The sequence below is a fragment of the Argiope bruennichi genome, chromosome 1, assembly GCF_947563725.1.
Source record: "Argiope bruennichi chromosome 1, qqArgBrue1.1, whole genome shotgun sequence".
Classification (NCBI taxonomy): Eukaryota; Metazoa; Arthropoda; class Arachnida; order Araneae; family Araneidae; genus Argiope; species Argiope bruennichi.
In genome coordinates, this window is record NC_079151.1 from 84,459,437 (window position 1) to 84,482,063 (window position 22,627).

The 22,627-nt window shown below is 27.2% G+C and overlaps 1 protein-coding gene across 1 annotated transcript in view; it reads right to left on the minus strand.

Annotated features, from left to right (window-relative positions):
- The window catches only part of LOC129970298 (uncharacterized), a 47,704-nt gene extending 25,767 nt beyond the window's left edge, over positions 1 to 21,937 (minus strand). Inside the window, exons 1-2 of the mRNA XM_056084447.1 lie at positions 21,557 to 21,937; positions 4,879 to 5,000 (exon numbers count right to left, since the gene is read on the minus strand). Of these exons, the coding sequence (XP_055940422.1) occupies positions 4,879 to 5,000; positions 21,557 to 21,629 (195 nt within the window). The 5' untranslated portion in view covers positions 21,630 to 21,937. The remainder of the gene's footprint in view (positions 1 to 4,878; positions 5,001 to 21,556) is intronic.
- Between the last annotated feature and the right edge of the window lie 690 nt (positions 21,938 to 22,627).

The following is a 22,627-nucleotide window of genomic DNA, read 5'->3' on the forward strand; positions in this document are numbered from 1 at the left end:
ATTTAATTTTAAAATTGTGTAGGAATAATTTTTGCGGTAATATTTTTAGTAATTGCGGAAAAGCGCTAAAACGTAGTTTAATTTTTCGTTAACAAATTTAATAAAGATTTTTTAAAGAAAATCCTTTCTTTGTGTATATTTCTCTATCCACCATCTCAGGTATATTTCTAATAAACTTCATAGCTGCTGATCAAACCATCTGTCCTATAGACCATTCTCTTTTATTATCATTTGTGACATAATGGTAACAAAATTTCTTTATCAAAAAAAAAATTTGCTTTTCTCAAAAAAAAGTTTAACAAAACAAAACTCTCTTTCAAATTATAGCAATAAAATGCCAATTATTTACTTATATAATATAAAGTATTTTCTATGGAGCAATTTTTCTAAAATTATGTTGAATTGGTAAATTATAAATTAATCAGTAGACGATTAAAATAAATGGCATATCAGTTTCGTATTTCTAAAAGAATCGATGATCTGGGATTGATAAATCATCCTGTACACTATTTCTGTTATAAACATCCCTTTTTTCTCAATTTATACGAAACTTATAACGACAAATAAGAAATCAGTGAAAATGATTTTTATCGAATTCCGACCGGCAACTTAACTTAATTTTTACCGGCAACTTTAACTTAACCGGCAACTTAATTTTTCTTTAAAAACTCAATTGAAACATACTGTTACTCAACATGCATCAGAAATAAGCAAAATGTTATAATTTGTCATTAATATCAACAACTCTTAAGGGCAAAAACTTCAAAGCATTGTATTTACTAAATTTTGTATTTACTCGTGGACAACTTTATATATCTTCTCAATAGCACCAAACAATATTTTCCTATTAATTGCCAAAAATGATAAGCATAAAATTCACGTTCATTGAATTCTGAGTTCAAATATTGCATGCAAATAAGTATTGTAAATTGTAAATTTTTTCGCATTAATAAACTATTTTATCAATTTGTATTATTTATATTTTATTTACTAAAGGCTCAATCACAACAATTCAACAAAAGAATAAAATATAAATTTAAGGGAAATTGTATCGCAAGTGTTTACTGGTACTAAAACAGGTACAATGAATTTCTTTGTTTGGTGGCAATTGCAAAAAATTTATGAACGGCATGAAACTAAATTTCTTAAACAAACTGTCAAAAGAATAAAATAAAGAATTCTGAAAAAAAAGCCTCAAAAAAAATCCAACTGAAAAAGAAAAAAAATCGCAATGAAAGTCAACGATAGGAGAGATTTTGGAGGTGTGAAATTGAAAATACTGAAATCAATAATCAAAACAAACGCACAGAAAAAGGATTATGCAAAATTTCATTGATGTTCGAGTGATAAAAAAAATGCATGCACAAAAATAAATGTTATGCATAATAAAAGTCACAGAAAATATTCTTTATTAATCAATATTACAATTAAATTTTTTATGCACTGATCTTACATTTGTGTGTAAGACAATCGACAATTTTTTAACATATGTTATTTTATGCCTTTACATACGAAATTAGCTTTCATTCCATTCTCTAGTTTTAGATAGCAGATGATTCAATTCAAAAGAAGTTATATCAAAACTATCCTGTACAAAAATGCGTTTACAAGAGACCAACTATAGCGCGCAATAATTGTCTTCCTGCTGTTGTCCCGGATTGCCTTTATGTAAACAATTGAGATAGCATTGTAGGGACAATGGCAATTAGTTATTCCGACAGTTTAACTGTTTTCTACTGTCCCATCGGGGGTCATGTGATCTTTGAGACAGGCGTGACATTCTACTGCAAAGCAATAGTTGGCTTTATGTCAATGCTACTTAATGGTTAACTCCAAAATATAATAAAAGCGCTACATAAAAAAACGTAAAGTTTTTACAGTTCTGCTTTTACTTTATACATTTTTACAAATATTTTCAAAAGATAAAAAGATCTCTATTAGCTTCTTTGAAAAAAAAAAGAGGCTTCTCGAAAAGGATTTTTTATTGAATTTTATTGAATACATCAACCAAATGCATTGGATTGAAAATTTTTGATTTAATATAATTTATATTTGTGCTCTTAACTATAAAAAACAAAAAAAAAATGCTAAATAAATATATTCTGAGAATTTTTTCTCGTAAAATCAGAAGAAATTTTATTAAGAAAACTATTCTATAAAGAATAAAATATAAAAATGTAGATTTTAATGAAATTCGAAAAAGTTAAACAGAATTGAAACAGAATTTTATTTTTTTTACTATGCTTCATACTCATAGTAGAATTTCTACAAAATAAAGAATAAATAAAAACCCTGGATTGAAACTCTAGCGTTTTATTTTAGCACTCTCTATTAACCATTCCATTGGTCGCAATCATTTTCATCCTTTAATGATAGCAATGTATTCATGAGTATAAAATACACTATATGATACAATCAATGATTTCAATAATTTTCTGTTTTTAATTATTGTATGACTCCGCTTTTACACTTTTCAAGAAATAATAGGATCACAGAAAACCTTTATCTACATTGGAAAAAACGCTCACGAAGAACTAAGTAAACATTCACAAATGCAAATTGTTAGTGTATGGAGTATTTTGTTCATATTCTCAACACTTTCTTGAAATAAATATTCAATATAAATTAATTGCTGATGCTACTCTGTCTTTATACTTATGTTTATTCAAGGGTTAGCAGAAGGGTTTTTAAAATATTGCATGGAATATTCTTTCAATTTAATTATTTTGGAAATATGATAAAGGAAATAGGTACAATAAATAATCTTTTTTTGTCCGAAATTTTTAAGTTTTAATAACTAGTATTGTATTTACAATACTAATAAACATTTATCCCAGACAAACACAATGATTACTGTTCCTTAATTGAAATGTATAACCCCCCAAAAAAAGATTTCTTTTTTCATCTCTTATTCCTAATTAGCCAGTTTTGGCCACCAGCTGACTAGCTAGGAATAACTGTTGTGTTTAAATTCAATTAAATCTCTTACGTATAAGATGTTCATGATACTATCAACAAAATATTTTTAAGCATCAAATTGTGACAGACATTAAAGCGGTATTATTAATAGTCTTACGCTTTTTCCCGTTTATTTTTTGCATGAGCTTTCCTACTGAGATCGAGTCCCATGGCATCATAGAGCCGTTAAAAACTAAAGTTTCTGGGTAAAAAGTTTCAAATTGTACGTTGTCGTTTATGTTAACGTAATTTCATTTTCTGATTGCTCATTATATTTCATTTCTGATTTATTTTCTTTTGAGAAAAAATAAGTAGCCGAATCGTTTATCATTAGTTTTCAACTATGGAAGAAAATCACGAAATTAAATGTATTATGAAACTATGAAAATGGTTTGAATTTCATTTCAATAATGAAATCTATAGTTGAAAATTAAACCTTTTTTTTTTATTCCAAAAAAACCCTGACTATTCAAGTTTTAGATGGTGTAAAAATTTTCTTTATGCTGTAAGATTTCTGGAAGGTATTACCGTAAAATGTCAAATTTTCCCTTAATTTTTAAGTAATTAAAATTCTAATTAATATTCAAAAATATTCCCACATATTCTTATTCTCCAAACCATACTAAATTTGGTAGTTCTATGTCAAACGATTTATCTTATATAGTGCAGACACTTATACTTTCTCCTTTATTGTTGGTAGAGTTATCGGATGTTTATTTTTCAAATTCATTAAGATCCGAAATTATTTAAACAAATCTCCCTGGACATGAATCCATAATCACTTGAAGCATTTCTTGTTGTTTACTATGCACATATTTTATTATTTATGTGGTATTATGTAAATAGAGAAAGGATAAGATTATAAACATAAACTTGAGGATTAAATGCATTGAAAACATAATTAATTTGAAAGAATCAACAAAAAAATCCTGTAAGGATAGGCAAAAAGTTAAATACTGGAGCATAAAAGTGAGATCTTACTGTATAATACTTAGTTCTGAAGAAAATGCAAATCCATATTTCGAAATAAAAATCCAAATTGTAATGATTTAACATCAGGAAGACGGCTTTTTCCGTATACTTAAACTATGAGCGGTAATTTCGGTCACTTTTTTTTAAATGACCAAAAAAAAAAAAAACACTTTCTCGAGATTTTCTTCATTTTCTTCATTCAAGTTTTTTAAATATATTATTTCGTTGTTAAATTTTACATTTTCTTCATATTTCTTTCCTTAGTATGCTACCAGAATGATGCTATCGTGTAAAGGAATTTTGCTTGTATGTAGTCCTTTTTTTCCGTTGAATAACTTAGTTCCTACTTTTTTTTGTACGTTTCAATGTACCAGCAGGGTTAAATCCTTTATTTTCTTAAGGTTTTGGTTAATTTTGACGATGAAACAAAATTATCAGTTATAATGTTTTTCTCAATTATATGGAATAGTTTGTCAAATAACATGCTGAATGTTTGCCAACGGTTTCATTAATGTATTTACTTCCAGTTTCCCCATAAAGATTAAAAGTTATTTTTAAAAAATCTTTGAAGCGAACATCAAGTGTTATACAATAATCTCGAATTGATATGTTTTTTATGTGGTTAAATTAACATTAATTTTAACTCTATAGTATGCAGTACCTTGGGCTAAGGACCTTGGAATAGGTACTCATTTTCGATTACCTTCTTACTTGCTTTATAATACAGCAAAAAAAAAAATTCAATTGTTTAATGGACAAACAAGAAATCAGAGAATAAGCAAGGAAAATTTGACCATCTGAAATTCATTTGTAGTCAAATTAATTATTCCTCTATTTCTACTGTTAAAACTAGAATAAAATAGCAAATGGTCAACATATTAGGCAGGCAAATTTGTTAAATATTGCGATTAATGGAGGGTAAAAGTAAAAACATAACATCACACTTACCTGGCAATATTTCGAAACAGAACTGCAAGTGGTCCTTTCATTATCTTTTACTGGAAACAAGCAGGAATTGTTTTGCTCGAAAGTCTGACTTCGAAAATCTACATTGCAAGTGTAGCAGTCAACTGCAAATAGATAAAAAAAAAAGTACAATCTAAATTAAAAGGAATATATAATCCTTAACCAAAAGTAAATGATAAAGAAAAACATATTAGAACTTTCATGATTTAGTAAGGAAACCAGGGACTATTTGTAACATGCATTTTACGCACAAATGTTTAAATTTTTTAATTATAATTTTCGCTAAATATGATTTTTATTGACGGGTCCTATTACATCAACATAGTTAGCACCCACCCGAAAAGAGTTAACTGTTTTCGGTTCCACCGTTTTCAGTAGAAGAGAGCTATGAACATTTTAGACAGATAATGAGGAAAAAATATATCGTAAAATTTAATTTAAGATAAGATAATTGAATTTTTTAAAAATATTTTTATTTATTTATTTTGCGTGTGTATTAATTTTTTAAAAAACTACTTTAATTTTTTTAATTGTAATAATTTTAAATAATCAACAAAAATGTCCGAAGCTACAGGATGGGACAAATTGTAATAAAATCCCGATGAAAGTTATAATGGATTATAAATTGCGAAATTTATCTTGATTTGCGTTTGATTTATGTAATTGAATTTTCTACTTTATATATTAACATGAATCCTCAAAGATCATACCTTCCCCTAATGATTCATCTAGGAAATAATCTAAAAAAAGACTCAGTTACTAATAAAATGAAATCTCCCTTCCTAACTGGCCGGCCAGAAAAAGAAGATATGGAAAAGAACATTGCTGCATAATTAATAAAACGGAAACAAGGAAGAAAAGGAAAATGAAAAATTTAAGAAACAAAAGGGCAAAAGATAAAATAAAGAAAAAGAATGATGGAAAAAAAAAGAATTAACATATGGAAAAAAATAAAAAAGAGAAATGGTTTTGACTTAACTTGCACAAATGCGTGCAACAGTTCTGACAGTATAGTATACTAACATTGATGGTATATCATGCTAACATCCTGTTTTAAAGCAATGTTCGGGTAGCTTTGCCTACCATATAATTTTAAACAGCATTCAAATAATGACAACAGCGTTTAAGCTGGCATTCTGTTTTTAAGCGTGAAAGCTATACCAACGATGATATGTTTGAATACAGATTTAGTCCACACCATACCACTTTATATGGCGGTTCTTCGGTAAAATCAGGTTTTGAACTAGAGACTTTTCAAGCCTGCAGACAAAGCATTAAAAATAGATCATCGCAACCACATTTCTCCTGAAGGAAAATGGACTCAATGCTTAATTTGCAATATTTAGATACAAAATGTGTGCGATAGGAAACAGTGTATCATTTGCTCGCGTTAACTCCTATTCTTATTTAGACTGACTTTTAAGTTGATAGGTTAAATAACTTTCTCTACGCTAGCCGCCTTTAGTGATCAACTTGTTCGCACAGATTATTGACTTTTTGGATTGTTAAATATTAATGTAGAGTGCATAGTTTTAAAATTTCGCCTTGTTATTAGCTAAGACCGAAGAACACGAATTTAATTGACTAAGTAAAAATAAACTATAATGCATGCAAATTTAAAGGTGTATATATTATGAAATAAAATGGAAGTAGAAATCCTACTTCGGAATTAATGTCCAAATAAAAGTGTCTGTTTTTTATCTTAATTTTAACATTGGTAGAAGCAGTCGATTGAATGCTTTAATAGAAGATTTCCAACTTCACTACATTAAAGTTATAATTTGAATATTACATTTAATACATTTATAAAAAATATTTAAAAAACATAACACAGAAATGAAACTGATATTATTTAGAGGATAATTTTTCAAATTTTTAAGATGGTACAAAAATTAATTTGTGAGAAAAGAGTTTTGGAAGCTGTGGTCTTCAATTTCCATTGGTAAGTCATGGCGATTACCCATCTTGAAACAGTTAAGCTTCTTTTCGATTCCAGTTAAACTTTATTTGACATCTATTTCTTGATTTCTTTTCCATCTTCTCTCCTTTGAGTGAATAGAGGTTTTGGTCAGTTTTATAACTTGTAAGTAAGTTTCTTAAAAATTATTTCCAGTGTTAAAGTCAACAAAATTCTTAAATTTTTTTATGCTTACAATGAATGAACAGTTAAGTTACAAAAAAACGGTTATAATTAAAAAAATCACAAATACTTTTAAAAATATGAGCATCTCTCCAAAAATTGTTTCAGTTAGTCATGATCTCCCTTAATACTGAATTCTTATAACAATTTGTAAACGCCAGCAGTAATACACATAAAGCGTTCACATAATGAGTCATATTATCTGAAAATATTATTAGGACATCGAATAGCAATGGGCACTACTGCTGCTTCTGCTCTTTATCTTTTTTTTTTTTATCATTATTGTTGTTAAAAATGCTCATAAAAAGATTTAAAGAAGTTATGTTAACGATCTAATATTTGTAAATATAATTTTAGACACTAAAAGTATTTAAAAAGTCAAAAGGAAATTGCTGGTTTGAAATTAATATTCCAAATTATTTAACATATCTGAAGAGGAATTTGAGTGAAAAATTTTTGCTTTGCATTAATGATTAAAAAGTGGACTAAATCCTTATAAAGTAAAGCCACCCGAGGATATAAGACATTATATAAAATTAACAAACAATGAATTATGATAAATTTAATAACAATTAATGATGAATCAACGATATATAAAGTAACCGTCATTAAGTCCCATATAATATATGTACATTATAATTTGAAAACAGTAATTTGTGGAGTTAACTTCAATAAAAAGGGATATCTAAAAAAAGCTCTTGTGGCAGATTTCTATACTTTAGCTAAAGTATATGTTAACTATACTATATATATATATACTATATACTATACTTTAGCTAAGAGCTAAATGAAAATGTTAACGAGGATATGAAAAAGACTGCCCTGAAATGTTTAATGCTAAACCCTTATGTTGAAAAATTAACCAGCCATTGTTAAAAAAGGATAGTTTCTAAACGATATAGAAAGCAAAGATACAGAACTAGAATGCTAAAATAATTTTCTAAATCAAATGCATTTGAATTTCAAGAATTACATATAGATTGTAATATATTTAGTAAAGCAAATAATTCAATGCTGACTACCAATAAAGTAAATTACAATATGTAAAAATTTATTCACAAGTTATATTCTTAGAAAGGAAATATAAGTTTCAATTTGATTCTTTCTGAGCGGAAAAATTGAAGAATTCATATCAACTGAAAAGACAGAGTGTCGCCAGAGGCATACTTTCATAAAATGCGCCTGATATAAATACTAACCCAGCACGCCCCTCTCCTTTAAACTATATTCTATATATTACGTCTCCCTTCCTCTGAGGTTTATACCCGTGAATATTAAGATTGAAATTGAAATAAAATATGGATATCATGGTATCCGACAGCGTTGGAAACACGCTGAATTTCCAGCTTTCCTTCCCTCCTTTAAAAAAAAAAAATTACTCTTTATTTTTGTGGATTATAATTTTCTATTTCCATAACCGCTTAATATGTACTAGGAAAAAATGCTATAAGGATTATAATATATTTTGTCTGAAACAAAATCAAACAGAAAGCAACATTTCCTGCCTTTTTGTATAGTGTGATTTTTTTGAAACAATTATAATGTGTTGAAAAAAGAGCAAGGAGTTGGAGCTCTTCTTCAAAAACTTTAAAAAAAATGTTCAAAAAAAAAGTGGAAGAGGAAAACTGACCAATCGCTACATCGATAAAATGGAAAACTGCTACAGAATTATAATTCGTAGCAGCAAAAGCAATGTAAAAAATATACAAGTGCCAGTACTTTTTCATTGCTGCATCATCAATGTCGAACAAGTATCAGCGAGTAAATGTTTTAGGTAAATCATTCTATGATAAAGTGGTAGGATCGCCAACATAAAATAAAAATAAGTAGGCCTAATTTTAAGAGAATATACTGGCAACAATTATTATACAAGTGTCTACACAGAAAAATACAAAACACAAATGAAAACTTTTGTGACATCTTATGGAATTCTGAAATAGCACTTTCTAGATTTAAAACAAATGCAGCTAGGATCATTTATACATTTGCTTTAGTTTGATTGTGGTTTGGGATATGTGAAACGCAAAGATAGAACCTGGGACCTTGTGGTTCGCAATCCAGTAACTAAATCATCATGCAAAAGTAATGGCCTGTGCAGAGTAGTTGTTAACTGGTTTATATGCTATTCACCATTTGTTATAAATTTATAATAGTTGTTTCAAACAGTCTAAAATTGATAATTGGAAGTTAAATGGATTGACATTAATTGAAAATGAGCTAATTACCGATACCAAAAACCATTCTCTACGAAAAATAAAAACTCGACAAAAAAAACTCTGTGCACAACAAAATCAGAAAAGTTGGTGAAATAAAAAAAAAGCATTCTGGCATTGTGAGATATTTTAAACTTCTCTGATCATAAGAACAATGTCTTTTGATTAAAGGAAATCTTCAGCTGTAATTTTCTCAAAACTTTATTATTTCTAAAAATCTATCTCTCATTGATAATTCAAAACATAATAGAAAAGAATAATAAAACAGATAATTGCCTGAAAGTTTCAATATTAACTTCAAATGATATGAGTAATGAAATGATTTGGTGAAATGAGTTGGTCAAAAGTTTTGTTTGGTGAAATACTTTTTTCATTTATAAGTGTTTACAGCAAACTTCCATTGTAAATTCATGAGAAAATTGCATATTTCCAACAATTTCCCAGTAATTTACTTGTGTTTCGAATTATTGTCCATTGTAATTTGCATTGAGGGAAAATTAAAATTGTGTCATTACAATCTGGCATAAGATATAAACTTTTTTGATCAAATTTCTTTAAAATTTACAACAAATTTTTCTGCTTAAGGAAATATTACATTTATAGTATTTTCGTTTATAATTGACAATGTATCTAAAAAATTTTAAAAATATATCTAAATATGTAACAAAAAATATACCTACAATCTATCTAAAGTTTTTAAAAAGTCCAATTTTTTTAAATTTAATTTAGAACTTATATGATTAGCACTCTGCAGAACTAAACTTAATTTCATTTTGTCGACGGATTATAATTTAGCTCCTGAACTTATATAATTTTTGGTACTATGAAAGCATTAATTGCTATAAACAACAAAGAAATAAGTTAGAAAATACCAAAAAGATGCGAATGCCCTGTTATTACTATTTAGAAAGAAAAAAATTGCATATATAAGTTATAAAATAAATTAAAATGTTTAAATTTTTTAACTAAATTTTGATTCATTAACAGAATAAAAATTTTCTACATGTTTTGCAGCTAATGAAGTTAATGATTTAACTGTTAAAATAAGTTGAGCTGAAAGACTTTCTAAAATCATAAGAATTAATAATATTCCTACTACCGAAAGTATAGGGTGTGCAAAGTATATATTGATGGATAATTATATTTTTTGTAATTTTATGCCAGACAACAAACACAGACACTTTCTTTTAATATAAGTAGAGATAATGAAACATTAATTTTTAAATGATGGAATGTTTTTTTATCTAAAAAGAATCATAGAGGCATAATGTTTTAAAAAGAAAATTTTAAAAATTCATTAAAAAATTTTTCAGGAAATCTTACTGAATTTTATCAGTTAATATATTTGATCATTTAAAAAAGGTTTGGATAAAAAAAATCGAGCATATCTTTTTATTCGCTTCATTAGAAATATGTAAAGCAAATATACATTTCCTTGATTTCATACTTAAACAATTAAGATGAAATATATATGCTTTATCCAACTGAAAATAAGCCGCTGAAATGAAAAATAATGAAAAATTATATTTAGAGAGAATAGCAGAAATTTAATTTAAATTATAAATTTTCACAAACAATTAATTTTTTTTTCTTCTCAGTAAAGGTAGGAAAGAGTAAAAAGGTTTAAAACTCATATTAAATTTGCAGCGAAATAGTTTGACATCGGTATGTGGAATAATAAGACCTAGTTTACCTAATTGAAGGGATGGCAAAGCATGCACACAGAAAATAAGGAGAAACGGTTATCCCTGAGTGACTTAATCTAAATTAAGCATCAATACGTGAAAGTATATTTTGTGTGATTAACGGAAATGTAAATGTAAAAAAATACTTTAATGATATAATTGAGTCTTATTTGAAATCTCAGCTTTAATAGTTTTCAGACCAAACCTTTACACAACAGTAAGAGTAGTATCCATATTATAAATATCTGTAAAAAAAAGAAGTTTCGAGAAAATTAAATTTCAATGTTAAAATGGCAAGGAAACAACTCATATTTTATTATTAATATTAATATTCCTCAATTAATATTCCTTAAATAAATAGGCTACTTATTAATAAACAATTGACTGCAGAGCAAAATCCAAGAAAAAATTAATTCAAGTTTGGTATAATAATAGGTGTTGTATGTCATATTGTTTAAAGAATGTATTAATCCGTATAAAGATGTTCTAATTACATAACTTATAATAAAACTCTTCAAATTAAGTTTTAATCGACAAGGCGAGAAATATTGTGAATATCAAGTTTTCTATGTGTTTCAATTATCATTTTTAACTGCTATTTCATTAAAACTTTCTTTACAAAAATTATTGTTTTGCCTAATTTCATTCATCTAGCTATTTGCAGTTTTGAGTGTTCATGATCATGAACAACAAACTTCCTATAAATGAATTGCGTTGCAATTTGTTCTAGTTCTAACGTATTTGAACTAATTGAAAAACATATTATCGTTTTTCAGTTATCGTATTTATAGACAAATATAATTTATCAATGTTTTTTGCGGGTTAAGAGAAATCTATAACTTGAAAAATCATAAAAGCTTGAGGTTTGTTTGTTTGTTTTAATATTGAATTTTTGACGATTTTAATACCTTCTCTTTGTATAAAAACAAAAATCAAATTGAAATCGTTAAAAATTCGAACAAAAATAACAAATAAAACAAAAAGAATGCTTTTCTAATTTCTTTTCTTTTTTTTTTTTTTTCCTTTAAAAAAAAAAAAAACAATTCAATAAAAATCAATTCAAGCATTAATGTTTTACGTTTTCAGTTTCCTACAAATTTTAATAGGTTTTCGATATTAACTTCTTGATTTTAAGAAATGATAAAAAATGAACATTGTGATTTTTTTAAAGTGTTCTGAGCTATAATTAGATGTAATAATATCCCTTACAACCCAAAAACCTACATTATTTTGTGCTTAATCAAAGCTTTCCTCTCGTATAATCAATATTGCTTCCGAATTCCGACTGTAAAATTAGGTTTCCATGACTTCTTTCCGTGTCCATAAATCAGGAAAGAGAGGCAACGCCCAACTGGAGGAAAGAGAAAAAAACTAATAGTGAAAATCTATTTTAGTGTGCTCCTTGAAATCGCCAAAGACGCCAAACCACTAGTTACAAGAAGCAAAATAGCTACAAAAACAAAGCAATACAATGTAAATAGTCACTGAAGGGTTAGCAGCGAAACTATTCAGTTTGATTGTTGCCAAATTGGCGTCAGAGCACATTAGAATATATTTCACTCAAATAATTATGTATTTTTCTTGCATTAATGAGCTTCCATCTAGACTTCGCATGAATAAAAGCAGAATTTAAAACCGTATAAGATTTATAAAAGCTGAAATCAAATTTTTAAAACCTTTGAAAATTTTGATTCGGCAATAAATAAATATATATATATATATATATATATATATATATATATATATATATATATATATATATATATATATATATATATATATATATATATATATATATATATATATATATATATATATAAATTAAGAATATAACGATTAATTTAGAATACAATTAGAAACTTTATTTTTTAAATCAATAGCTTTCAAATAAGGTTATATTAATATTTTAGGTAATATCTAACGTAATAACAATTCCTCAAACTCTTAAGCTAGAATTATCTTTACTAATCATAATGATTTGAAAAAGAATCGTGGAGTTCTCTGACATTTTTTATTCTTCCTAATTTCCAATTTTTATCTTTTGTCAATATTTCTTTGTCCAAGCCATGATGAGTACGGGGCAGCGAAACAAATAGGAAGACACAATGTGGAAAAATCAAGCGTAATAAAGTATTCTAAAATTGTATAGTTCCAGGAAAAAATTTGCCGTGTTATATTTGCCGAAAGACGTGTCATATTAAAAGTTACAAATATGAAACTATGGGCGAATTCTTTAAAAATTTTAGTTTAAATTGTAATTACTTAAAGCATAAATTAATACTTCTCCTCTATAACTAATGAGCTTAACGAAAATATAATCACACAAACATGATGTTCACAGTATTTTAAAATTCAAAAGCTAAGCTTCAGTATATAAGCTAAGTCTCATATGAAATGAATCAGTAGTTCTTAATCGTCTCATTATTTGATAAATAAATATACGTGAAATTTCAAGCACATTCGGATATCGCCGTCCAAATTCCTTTGAAGTTTCTGTATTATATTTATTGCATATATTGTAGAATAAATCATTGCTAATTCAATTTCTCAGTTTGCAGATTCCACAGATTTCCGAAAATGTGTCTTTCCAACTAAGGGTGGTTTAAAACGTGGAGATACGTTGAAATCTCGTGTTCGAATTTTTTGACGATTACTATACTTTCTCTATATTACGTATACAGGAAAGTAATTATTTATTATCTTTAGAAAGTTCCGAATCCGTTTCATTACTTAAAATTATTAAAAGATATTGATAAATATCACTTATGTTAATAAATACAAAAGCTCTAATTCCTTTATTCTTTAAAAAAGGACTGAATGCTAAAAATAGAAATACCGATAAATCATTTCATATGATATTATTAATTTCCGTTTCCATTTTTTTATTAATTCTTATCATGTAATATCGCGTCATTTGAACTTTTTTTACATAATACATTTTTTATACATATTTCTCTTAATAAACTAATGAAACGGAGAAATGTACTAATAAATAGTTAATGAGTTCATCTTATTTTAGATTATCTATAAATAAATGTACCATTATTTTTTATATTCAGAGTTTTAAAAATTTTGCACTCAACTGATCCTCAAAAAAAAGTTCTAGCCTAGAACCGTCTAAAACTACTTTATAAAGTTACAATAATTTGCTTCTAAATACGCCACAAATGAAATTGAAATATTTTTAAGGTATAAAATAATATTATACAAAAAGCTTAGAAAATATTTTTGGAGTATCAGATTAGTAGAATAGCTGCCATTTAGAGATTCCGTCTGTAGTGTCAGACTATAAGAATAAGCGTTGTTTTCTATCAAAAACAATTTATTTGGCTATTTATAAAAGCAAAAATTTGAAGAACTGACTTTCTAAGTTTGTATTTATTACAATAATATCACATGAAATCAATCAATCGTGAAACAAAATATCTATAAATAATGATAAAATCAGTATTTAAAATATAAGACTAGATATTGAAAAAAAATTCATTACAAGACAGAATTTTGAAGATATAACTGATAATTTCATAATTGTTATTCGTTCAATCTGATTTCATTATACTCTTTTTTCAATTTTGTTGTTCTAAATAGAAAACTATTTTAGTATTGCTCATTGTTGTTTTCATATTTCTCATTTTGTTTTTCTTGCTCATTGTTGTTTTCATATTTCTCATTTTATTTTTCTTGCTCATTGCTGTTTTCCAATTTCCAGTAGGTATAGAAAAGCGAATTTAATTATTCCAAAACGGCATTCTTATAATTAATGAGAGTTAATTATATTGAATGCTATTGAATTGGAAGCAGCACGGCTCAATCAAGAAATGGAAAGACTGTTTTCAAGTTGTTTGAGTCGGGTTTCAAAAAAATGTTTTATGAAAATTTTATTATAATAAAGATTACCTACCTTCCACCTACCTATTTTCATCAAAAGAATGAAAATCTTCTTTTGGGTCAGGCATTCTAAAACTGTGACTTACGCTCTCTAAGTGGTGTAGCACAAAAAAATTGGAATCATGAAAATATTCACATTTTTTCTTTCTTTAAGATTTAGCAGTTTTAAGAAAAATATTTACGAAAATTATCTTGCTTTAAAACAATTTAATATGAATTTTTCTTTACAGTTAGTTTTAAAAGAATTTCTTTTCAATTATCGTTAATTTTTTTTTCATTTACTTACTTATTTTCCTACAGTACAAAGGAAGAATTTTTAAATCAAAAATAGAATGGCATATGCAAGACATTTAAAAACCTCAGTTTTAATTTACAAAATAATGGTGTTATTTCAATAATTTACAAAACTGCAAATACTGATAAAATAATCAAGGACTAAAATATCATAGGTATCATCAAATTTAAAAACCTTTGTCATTGAAAATATTAATAATAATTTCAGAAAGAAACATAAAGACAAACCTTATGGATCAAAATAACTTCATCTTTCAGAAAAATGCAAACAGGATTTAAGTATGACAAAGGTTCATAGACTGTTCACTATTTATGAATTTTGTCATGTGACATACATGATGAAGAATCATTCAAAAGGCTCTTAAGACTGATGGATCTAGAATGAATGATTTAGTACGCAATTATTTCTAAGGTAGTAGGTATTAACTAAAAAAAATTTCAATTTTTTTTAATTTAGATTTTTAATTAAAAATTATAAAATATCTTTTTTTTATAATTTCGACTTATATTACCTCACAAAAAGATCCTTACAAACTGTAAAATACAAAAACTAAGCTTTTCACTTTTATTCACATAAAAATATCTTTTTCGATCTACATGAATGTAAAAAAAAAATTTTAAGTAAATTTTGTACTTATACTTTCCACTCTTCCTACTTTTATATGCACGTAAGTTGCGGGAATTTTTTGTTTGTACGTTATATGTGCTATATAATTAAGATTTAGACAACTTGGCATGTACATACTTTGGAGGGTGGAAATGCGCACTTCGAAGAATTTTTTTTTATTTTTCAATTTTTATTAAAATTTTAATTAATTAAAAAAATTAGCAAAATTTAGCTCTTTTTTTCCAATAATTTTTGAAAATATTATTGAGCAAATATAAATTTTATACCGCTTCAAAATTTAAAAAATTGTCTTTTTAATGATACTAATTTAATAGACACAGAAACTTTTTGTGAGTTTTGCCATTTTTTTTTAAAAATATGTTTTTTTCTCTTATTTGCAAAAAAAGATTATACTGTTGCCCTGATAATTAAGCCGCTTTCATGGTTTCCCCAAATATTTAATTGCACGTTTTCTGTCACTGTTGAAAATTAAATAAAAAGGATATTTCTTAATATTCGCGCAGTTTACAAGACGAATGAAAAAGTAAAGTTATTATACCACGAAATTTAGAAAATAGAAGAAGTGATATTTATGTTTTTAATAGCGTTATAACGTCTCCATTAGAAAGGTTCTTGTACACAATGAAGAGAACATATGTAAGATAATTAAAACAACATAGCTTTAATACACGACGATTTGGCGGTGTCATGGACTTGAAAATATATCTAAATCATTTAATTGGAATTAAATACAATCAGTTTTTCAAACGAACCAGATGATCCCTAAAGGTGACTAGGTTAAAAATAAATAGTAATGGTACAGCGAGAGTAAGTAGCGTCAGAGACAAAAGATTCTTCCTCCGAGTAAATATTCGGTTCTGAAAACTGAGAAACATTTGACAGTTTTTGAAAAAAAAAATTACATTTATTTCCCTATTGTATTCCTGAACGCAATAAAGCCAAAAATTTTATAACACAGTGAAGACATTTAAAAACAGCCTTTTGCACGTGAAACAGAATAAAACATTCATCTTCATTAAAGAAAATAACAACTATGTGTTTAGGTTATTGCTTTTTAAACTGCAAGTAATAATATTGCGTGGAAAGTAAAAAAATTTCATGTATTTTTTTTTTCAGATTCTTTAACATTTATGAATAAAATATTTAAGAAAATCGTCTTGATATGAAAAAATCGATACCCATAAAGATGAATATTTACTTGTCTTTTATGATGCAAATTTTCAATTTTTGGCCAAATTTGATAAAATTTGGCTTTTTACGATATTGTAAACTTCTCGATAACCGAAAGGTAATTAAAAATGTAACATGTTTTCAGTGTTTTTCAATTATATTTTCCAAAAATATTATCTCAAAAAAGGGTTTTTACACAATATTAAAACTGAAATTACCTTTTTAATGATACCAATTTCATTTCCGTAAATTTTTTTCCTCAATTTTTATAAATTCTTTTTAATTTTATTTGATATAAATGTGTAACAAGGTTATTGTTACGAGGAAATTCAAACTTATTTCATTTCAAACTTCAAATTTATTGTTTCAACGAACAATGAAATAATGATGTATATTAGTGAGTGTTAAAATTAGAATGAAAAATTTCTTTCTTTGTGCTCCAACTTCGAGGAAAGATTTTCACTTCAGCTTTTATTTCGTAAAATATACATGTTTTAAAATTGTGCAAGGCCAGTAATTTTAATAGACAGATTCCCATTTAATTCATGTTTATCAAATAACAAGATAAAATTTTAAGTAAGTATATTCCATAGTAATGGTTTACAGCTAAAAAAGTCAATAATCTTTGCGTAACAAGATGGAAGTTTAAAATAAACCATGCTTAATCACTATTTTTACTGCATTTATTTTCAGCTATTAGTATTTTATGTTTTTTTTTCTTTCTCATTTTCCTATTTTTATTGCCAAATTAATCCTTGTAAAAGTGCTTAAGCAATGCACGTTTCGGGACATCCTCCTCCCCTCTCCAAATTCTAATGTCAGTTAATTTTTTTTTATAAATTTTAGCTCGAGATTTATACAAATAATCTTTAAGCAATAAAAAGGTGAAATGAAATAACAAAACATCCGATCGCAGGCTATTTGCATGAGAATTGATTTTACTTATATATATATAAGATTGAAAATTCGTTTGCAATGTTGAACCGTATACGATTTCACATCCCTTGACGGATTCAAACAAAATTTGGCACACGCATTCTTTATCACCTAGAAAGATTAACGGTTTATTAAAAAAATTCTAAAGCCTTTTAAAAAAATATGAAATGGGGGTCGAAAAATTTTATATTTTTCAGCAAAATCTTTGAAAACTGCTCCACACAAAACATATTTGTACGTCATCTTAAAATTCAAAATATTAGCTTTATTATGACATTGATTTCATTGTTTCATTAAACCTGCTTTACTATTAAATCACATATATCATTCATGCGCTTTTGCCAAAGTAAATGTAAAGTTACTTTCTACAAAGATTTTTTTTTACCTTTAATTGGTAGAGTAAAAGCAAACAATTTAATATTAAAATTTAATAAAAGTTTAATTTGTCATTAAAAACTGAACACTATCTTTTAAAATTGTTGCAATTTCTTTAACTGCTTGGTACAATTTTGTCTTATATTTTAAGTTTTTAATACATCCAGCAGACATATCATGCCTTTTTTTCACTATTTATTTTGTTAGAATTCATTAAATTAAATTTTATTGACTTGGTGTCATTTTTTTTTCATTATTGTTTATTTTATCACAACATGTTTAAATTCATGCTTCTTAAAGTGTGTTAAGAAATATTCCCTTTTGACTTTTCATTTCCTAACTGCAGACTTTTGGTCTTTCTTTAATTTCTTGATAACCTAGATTTAAGGATTTTTTCCTCTCTTTTTTCTTGATAACCATTGTTACTCTATCAGCAGGCTCGAAATCTAAGCATTAAATTTTGAATATTTAATTAAAAATGATGAAAATTTGAATAAAAAGCTCCTGAAAGAGAACTATAAACTCGGAACCTAAAACTTGTACCAAATCAAAAAATATGTCCGAAAAAATAAATGAATACAACCAAAATTGCTTCCTAAATAAATGTTTATTTATATATGCATTGGCATCCCTCAAGATTCACGCTGTATTTTACTCCATAAAAACTATTTTCTTGCACATCATCTGATTTTTAATTACTGAAATTTTCTTTTTAATATCAGCCTATATTAGAACATGTACTTATATTAATTCATGAAGCATTAAATCACAGACCAATTATTTGACACCAAAGAGCTATTAGAATGCCTTTTCTTGGCATTATTACTTACTCAAATTTATATTTATTCTCTTAAAAAAAAGAGTATGAATCTAGAAGTTTAATGTTTCTCCATCGACCAATTATCTATACTTATAATAAAGCTCAATGTGTGTGTGTGTGTGTGTGTGTGTGTGTGTGTGTGTGTGTGTGTGTGTGTGTGTGTGTGTGTGTGTGTGTGTGTGTGTGTGTGTGTGTGTGTTGGCGCTCTACAGGCCAGACCGTTTGACATACAGCTACCAAATTTGGTACATGTATACCTTGGAGGTTGGGAATGTGCACCTGGGGTTTCTTTTTTCGAATTTTTAAGTAGAATTTTAATTATTAATTAAAAACTAACTTTCCCGCCAAAAAAATCTTCCATTTTCCCCACCGCCAACTTTTCCGCCAAAAAAATCTTCCATTATCCCCAGCGCCAAACGAGAAAGGCTTCAGTTTTTTTTTTTCCCAACAGTAATGAGGCTAGGGTTAAAATTTTTCGGCGGATTATTTCAATCGCTTCTGTTTATTTTCTTAATGTTTGATGCATTTAAAATGAAACATTGTTAATGAATCAATCTTTCAGATTCATTCTAAAGTACTTTTGAATTAAAATAAAACAGAATAAAGGAAATTAAAAATGTCTAATCCGCATAGCGTTACCCCAACTGGCGTAGAAAAAATCACGTATTTGCGTTACGTAACCGGCGAAGAAAATTCACGCATGCGCATTCTGTTCTGATTGTTGCCATGACAACGTTATCAATGGATGATTTAAATTATTTTTGGGTTAGTTGCATGCTTTTGTAAGTAAATTGTATTTATGTTAGTTATATATTTTTTGTATATGCTTATAGTTTTAAGTAAATCGTTTTTTAAGTAGTTTTTTTAAAACCTGTTTTCAACCGTTTATTTTAAACGATTCGTTTTATTTTCTTAGTGTTTGATGCATTTAAATTTAAACATTGTTAATGAATCGATCTGCTCATAATGAATCTAAGAAAATTTTGTTGACCAACTCTTGAGATATTACATAAATTTAAAAAGATATTCTTTAGTGCCCATAAAGTTTAAACGCTGAGTGACTCTATTTTCAGTAATCAGATTATAAAAAAATGCTTTGTTTCAGTAAAAAATATTATTATATTAATTGAAGATAAATTCTTTCCACTTTAATTTAAAGCATAAATTCTACGGGTGCTAACAGAAAATGAGAGAGATACATATTACGTTATGACTGAAGGCCTTTATAATATTATGAATGAATTATATGATAATCAAAATTTGAAGTTTTAAAATATTTTGATGAAGAAGCTATTAAAGTAGAAATTGCATAAAATATTTAATTATTAAAATTTTAACGAACATTAAGATTGGCGAACCGGCTGGTCGCCAAAGGCGGCTAGTATATTAATAATCCCAAACAATCTTTACATATGTGTTTCAAATTTAAGACTAAAAATTTTTGTTATCCGTGTAAAAATTTTTGTTAATTAGACTAGTAATTAGTTATAATTGAAGGTCTTAAAAAGTTCTTAAATGAATGAATGTAAAAGTACATATTATGTAAATATATAATATATAGTTATGGTGTAAATGTATTTGTGCTTTTCTTTCTCTATCTTCAGATAATAGATAAATGCAAGCGAAGCCGCGGGTAAGTGATTATTATCTTGTATATAAAATATGTTTACACTTTGTACGAATTTTAAGTAAGATGATAAGAAAATTGCTAGAATTTGTAACGCAATCCAAATAGCTTCAAGCAATAGTTCAATTCAAACAGTGATTCAAAGTTTGCTCGAACTGCTGGCATGTGAATCAGTTAACCGATTGAAAAAAGAGAGACCAATCACAAGGAAAATTTGAAAACATGAAAAAAAAAATCTTAAGATTTATGTTCTGAAATTTAAATGTTATTTGAATTTTATTTAAATGAATTCAAAAACATGGACCAGTACAGGAATTTCAAGTATTTTATTTGGTGCAGCAAATGCAAAAAAAATAAAATTGCCTGAAAAATACACATAAAAAAACTCCTAATGTCTCTGGATCTCTAACCAACTACCTAATATGTCTGATTGACAATTCGGCACTTCCTAATATGGTGATGCAATAGAATTTCTATCTTACAGTTTGCTCGAAATACCGGATGGAGAATATTTAACAAGTCAGTTCTTAATTTATGAATAAAAATTTTGTATTAAAATATTTCGATTGTATGAAAAAAAGGAAAATAAAAAACACCAAGTATTCGTGTTTAAAATTTTCCTTTTTTCAATAAATTATAAAAGCTTGATTATCCATAAATATTACACATAAAAATATCACAAATATTATCGAAGTTCGAAAAAATACTACTTTTATATGTCTTAAAAATAGGTCAAATAATGAATATAAAGCAATTTATGTAGTGAAATCATTATGCCTTTTATGCAAGGAAATGCCCATGATTTTCATTGGAAAGATTCGCAATTTTCTGATAAATTAATTCAATTTTTATGACAAAAAAAACTTATCAATCATGTTCCATACCTGCTTCTGTTGCGTGCAAGGCACAACAAAGTATCACCAAAACAGTACACAAAGAAACAGATTTTTTCATCATTCCTTCAAAGACTTTCCGTCTATCGAAAGTTCATCGGTGCATTCACGTCGGAGAATAGAGAGGACAAGCAAATACTCACGATCCAAGTCAGCTGAATCGCTGCCATTACTCAGAAGCATATAAAAAAGATTAGGGTTTCTACAAAAGGTGTCTCTCGTCCGTGGGACATCCAGTGGCTGTAGCAGATGTCGTGCCAGTGTCACTGGATCTAACAAAAGAAAGAATATTTAATGACGGTGCTGGAAATCATGGGTGTGTCCTCCTTCTTGAAGAGAAGCGTGCACATATCACAGCTGCCAAAGAAAGTGGAATTTCGCAAAAGAATTCTTTAATTATTGATCCTTCCGACCTCATAACATGAATGTTCAGGAATTCAGTTCACGTATCACTGGCATGGTAAAGAAGCTCTCTCAGGGGCGGACAGCACGCGAATTTTTCACGTTGTTTTGTTTAAAGAGGAGGCGAAAAGAGTCTCTCGTGGGAAAAGTTGTCTTATTATCTGCGGGAACTACTAAAATAATTGAAAATGTACGCGCTTTCACATTTATTATGGAAGTATATCCATGCCATTATACAAATTAGGCCAGAAAATTAAAGTTAGTATTCTAGCTCTTGATGCAATTTTTTTTTTTTCCCAAAAGAAATATTTCGTTTTCGGTGGACACAAATACTGCCATTCCATTTTCACTTTTGTTTCAGCCAAAAAGTAGTTGCCATAAAGAAATCGAGATCCCTGCAGGGTACCCACTAAATAAGGGGGCACTCGAAAAACAAGAATTAATTTTAATGTAATTAATTTTTCTATTCCTGCAATAGACAGCGTTCAATAAATAATAAGTATAGATGACTTTTACAGGAAGCAGAAATTGACAATTATTTTGAATATGTAAACCAAAAAAAATCGATTAAAGAGCTTTTTGATTGTGAGTTTTATGAAAATAATTTTTTGTAACAATTAAAATGCCTTGGTTTAGATCGACGTCTCAGACTTACTGTCA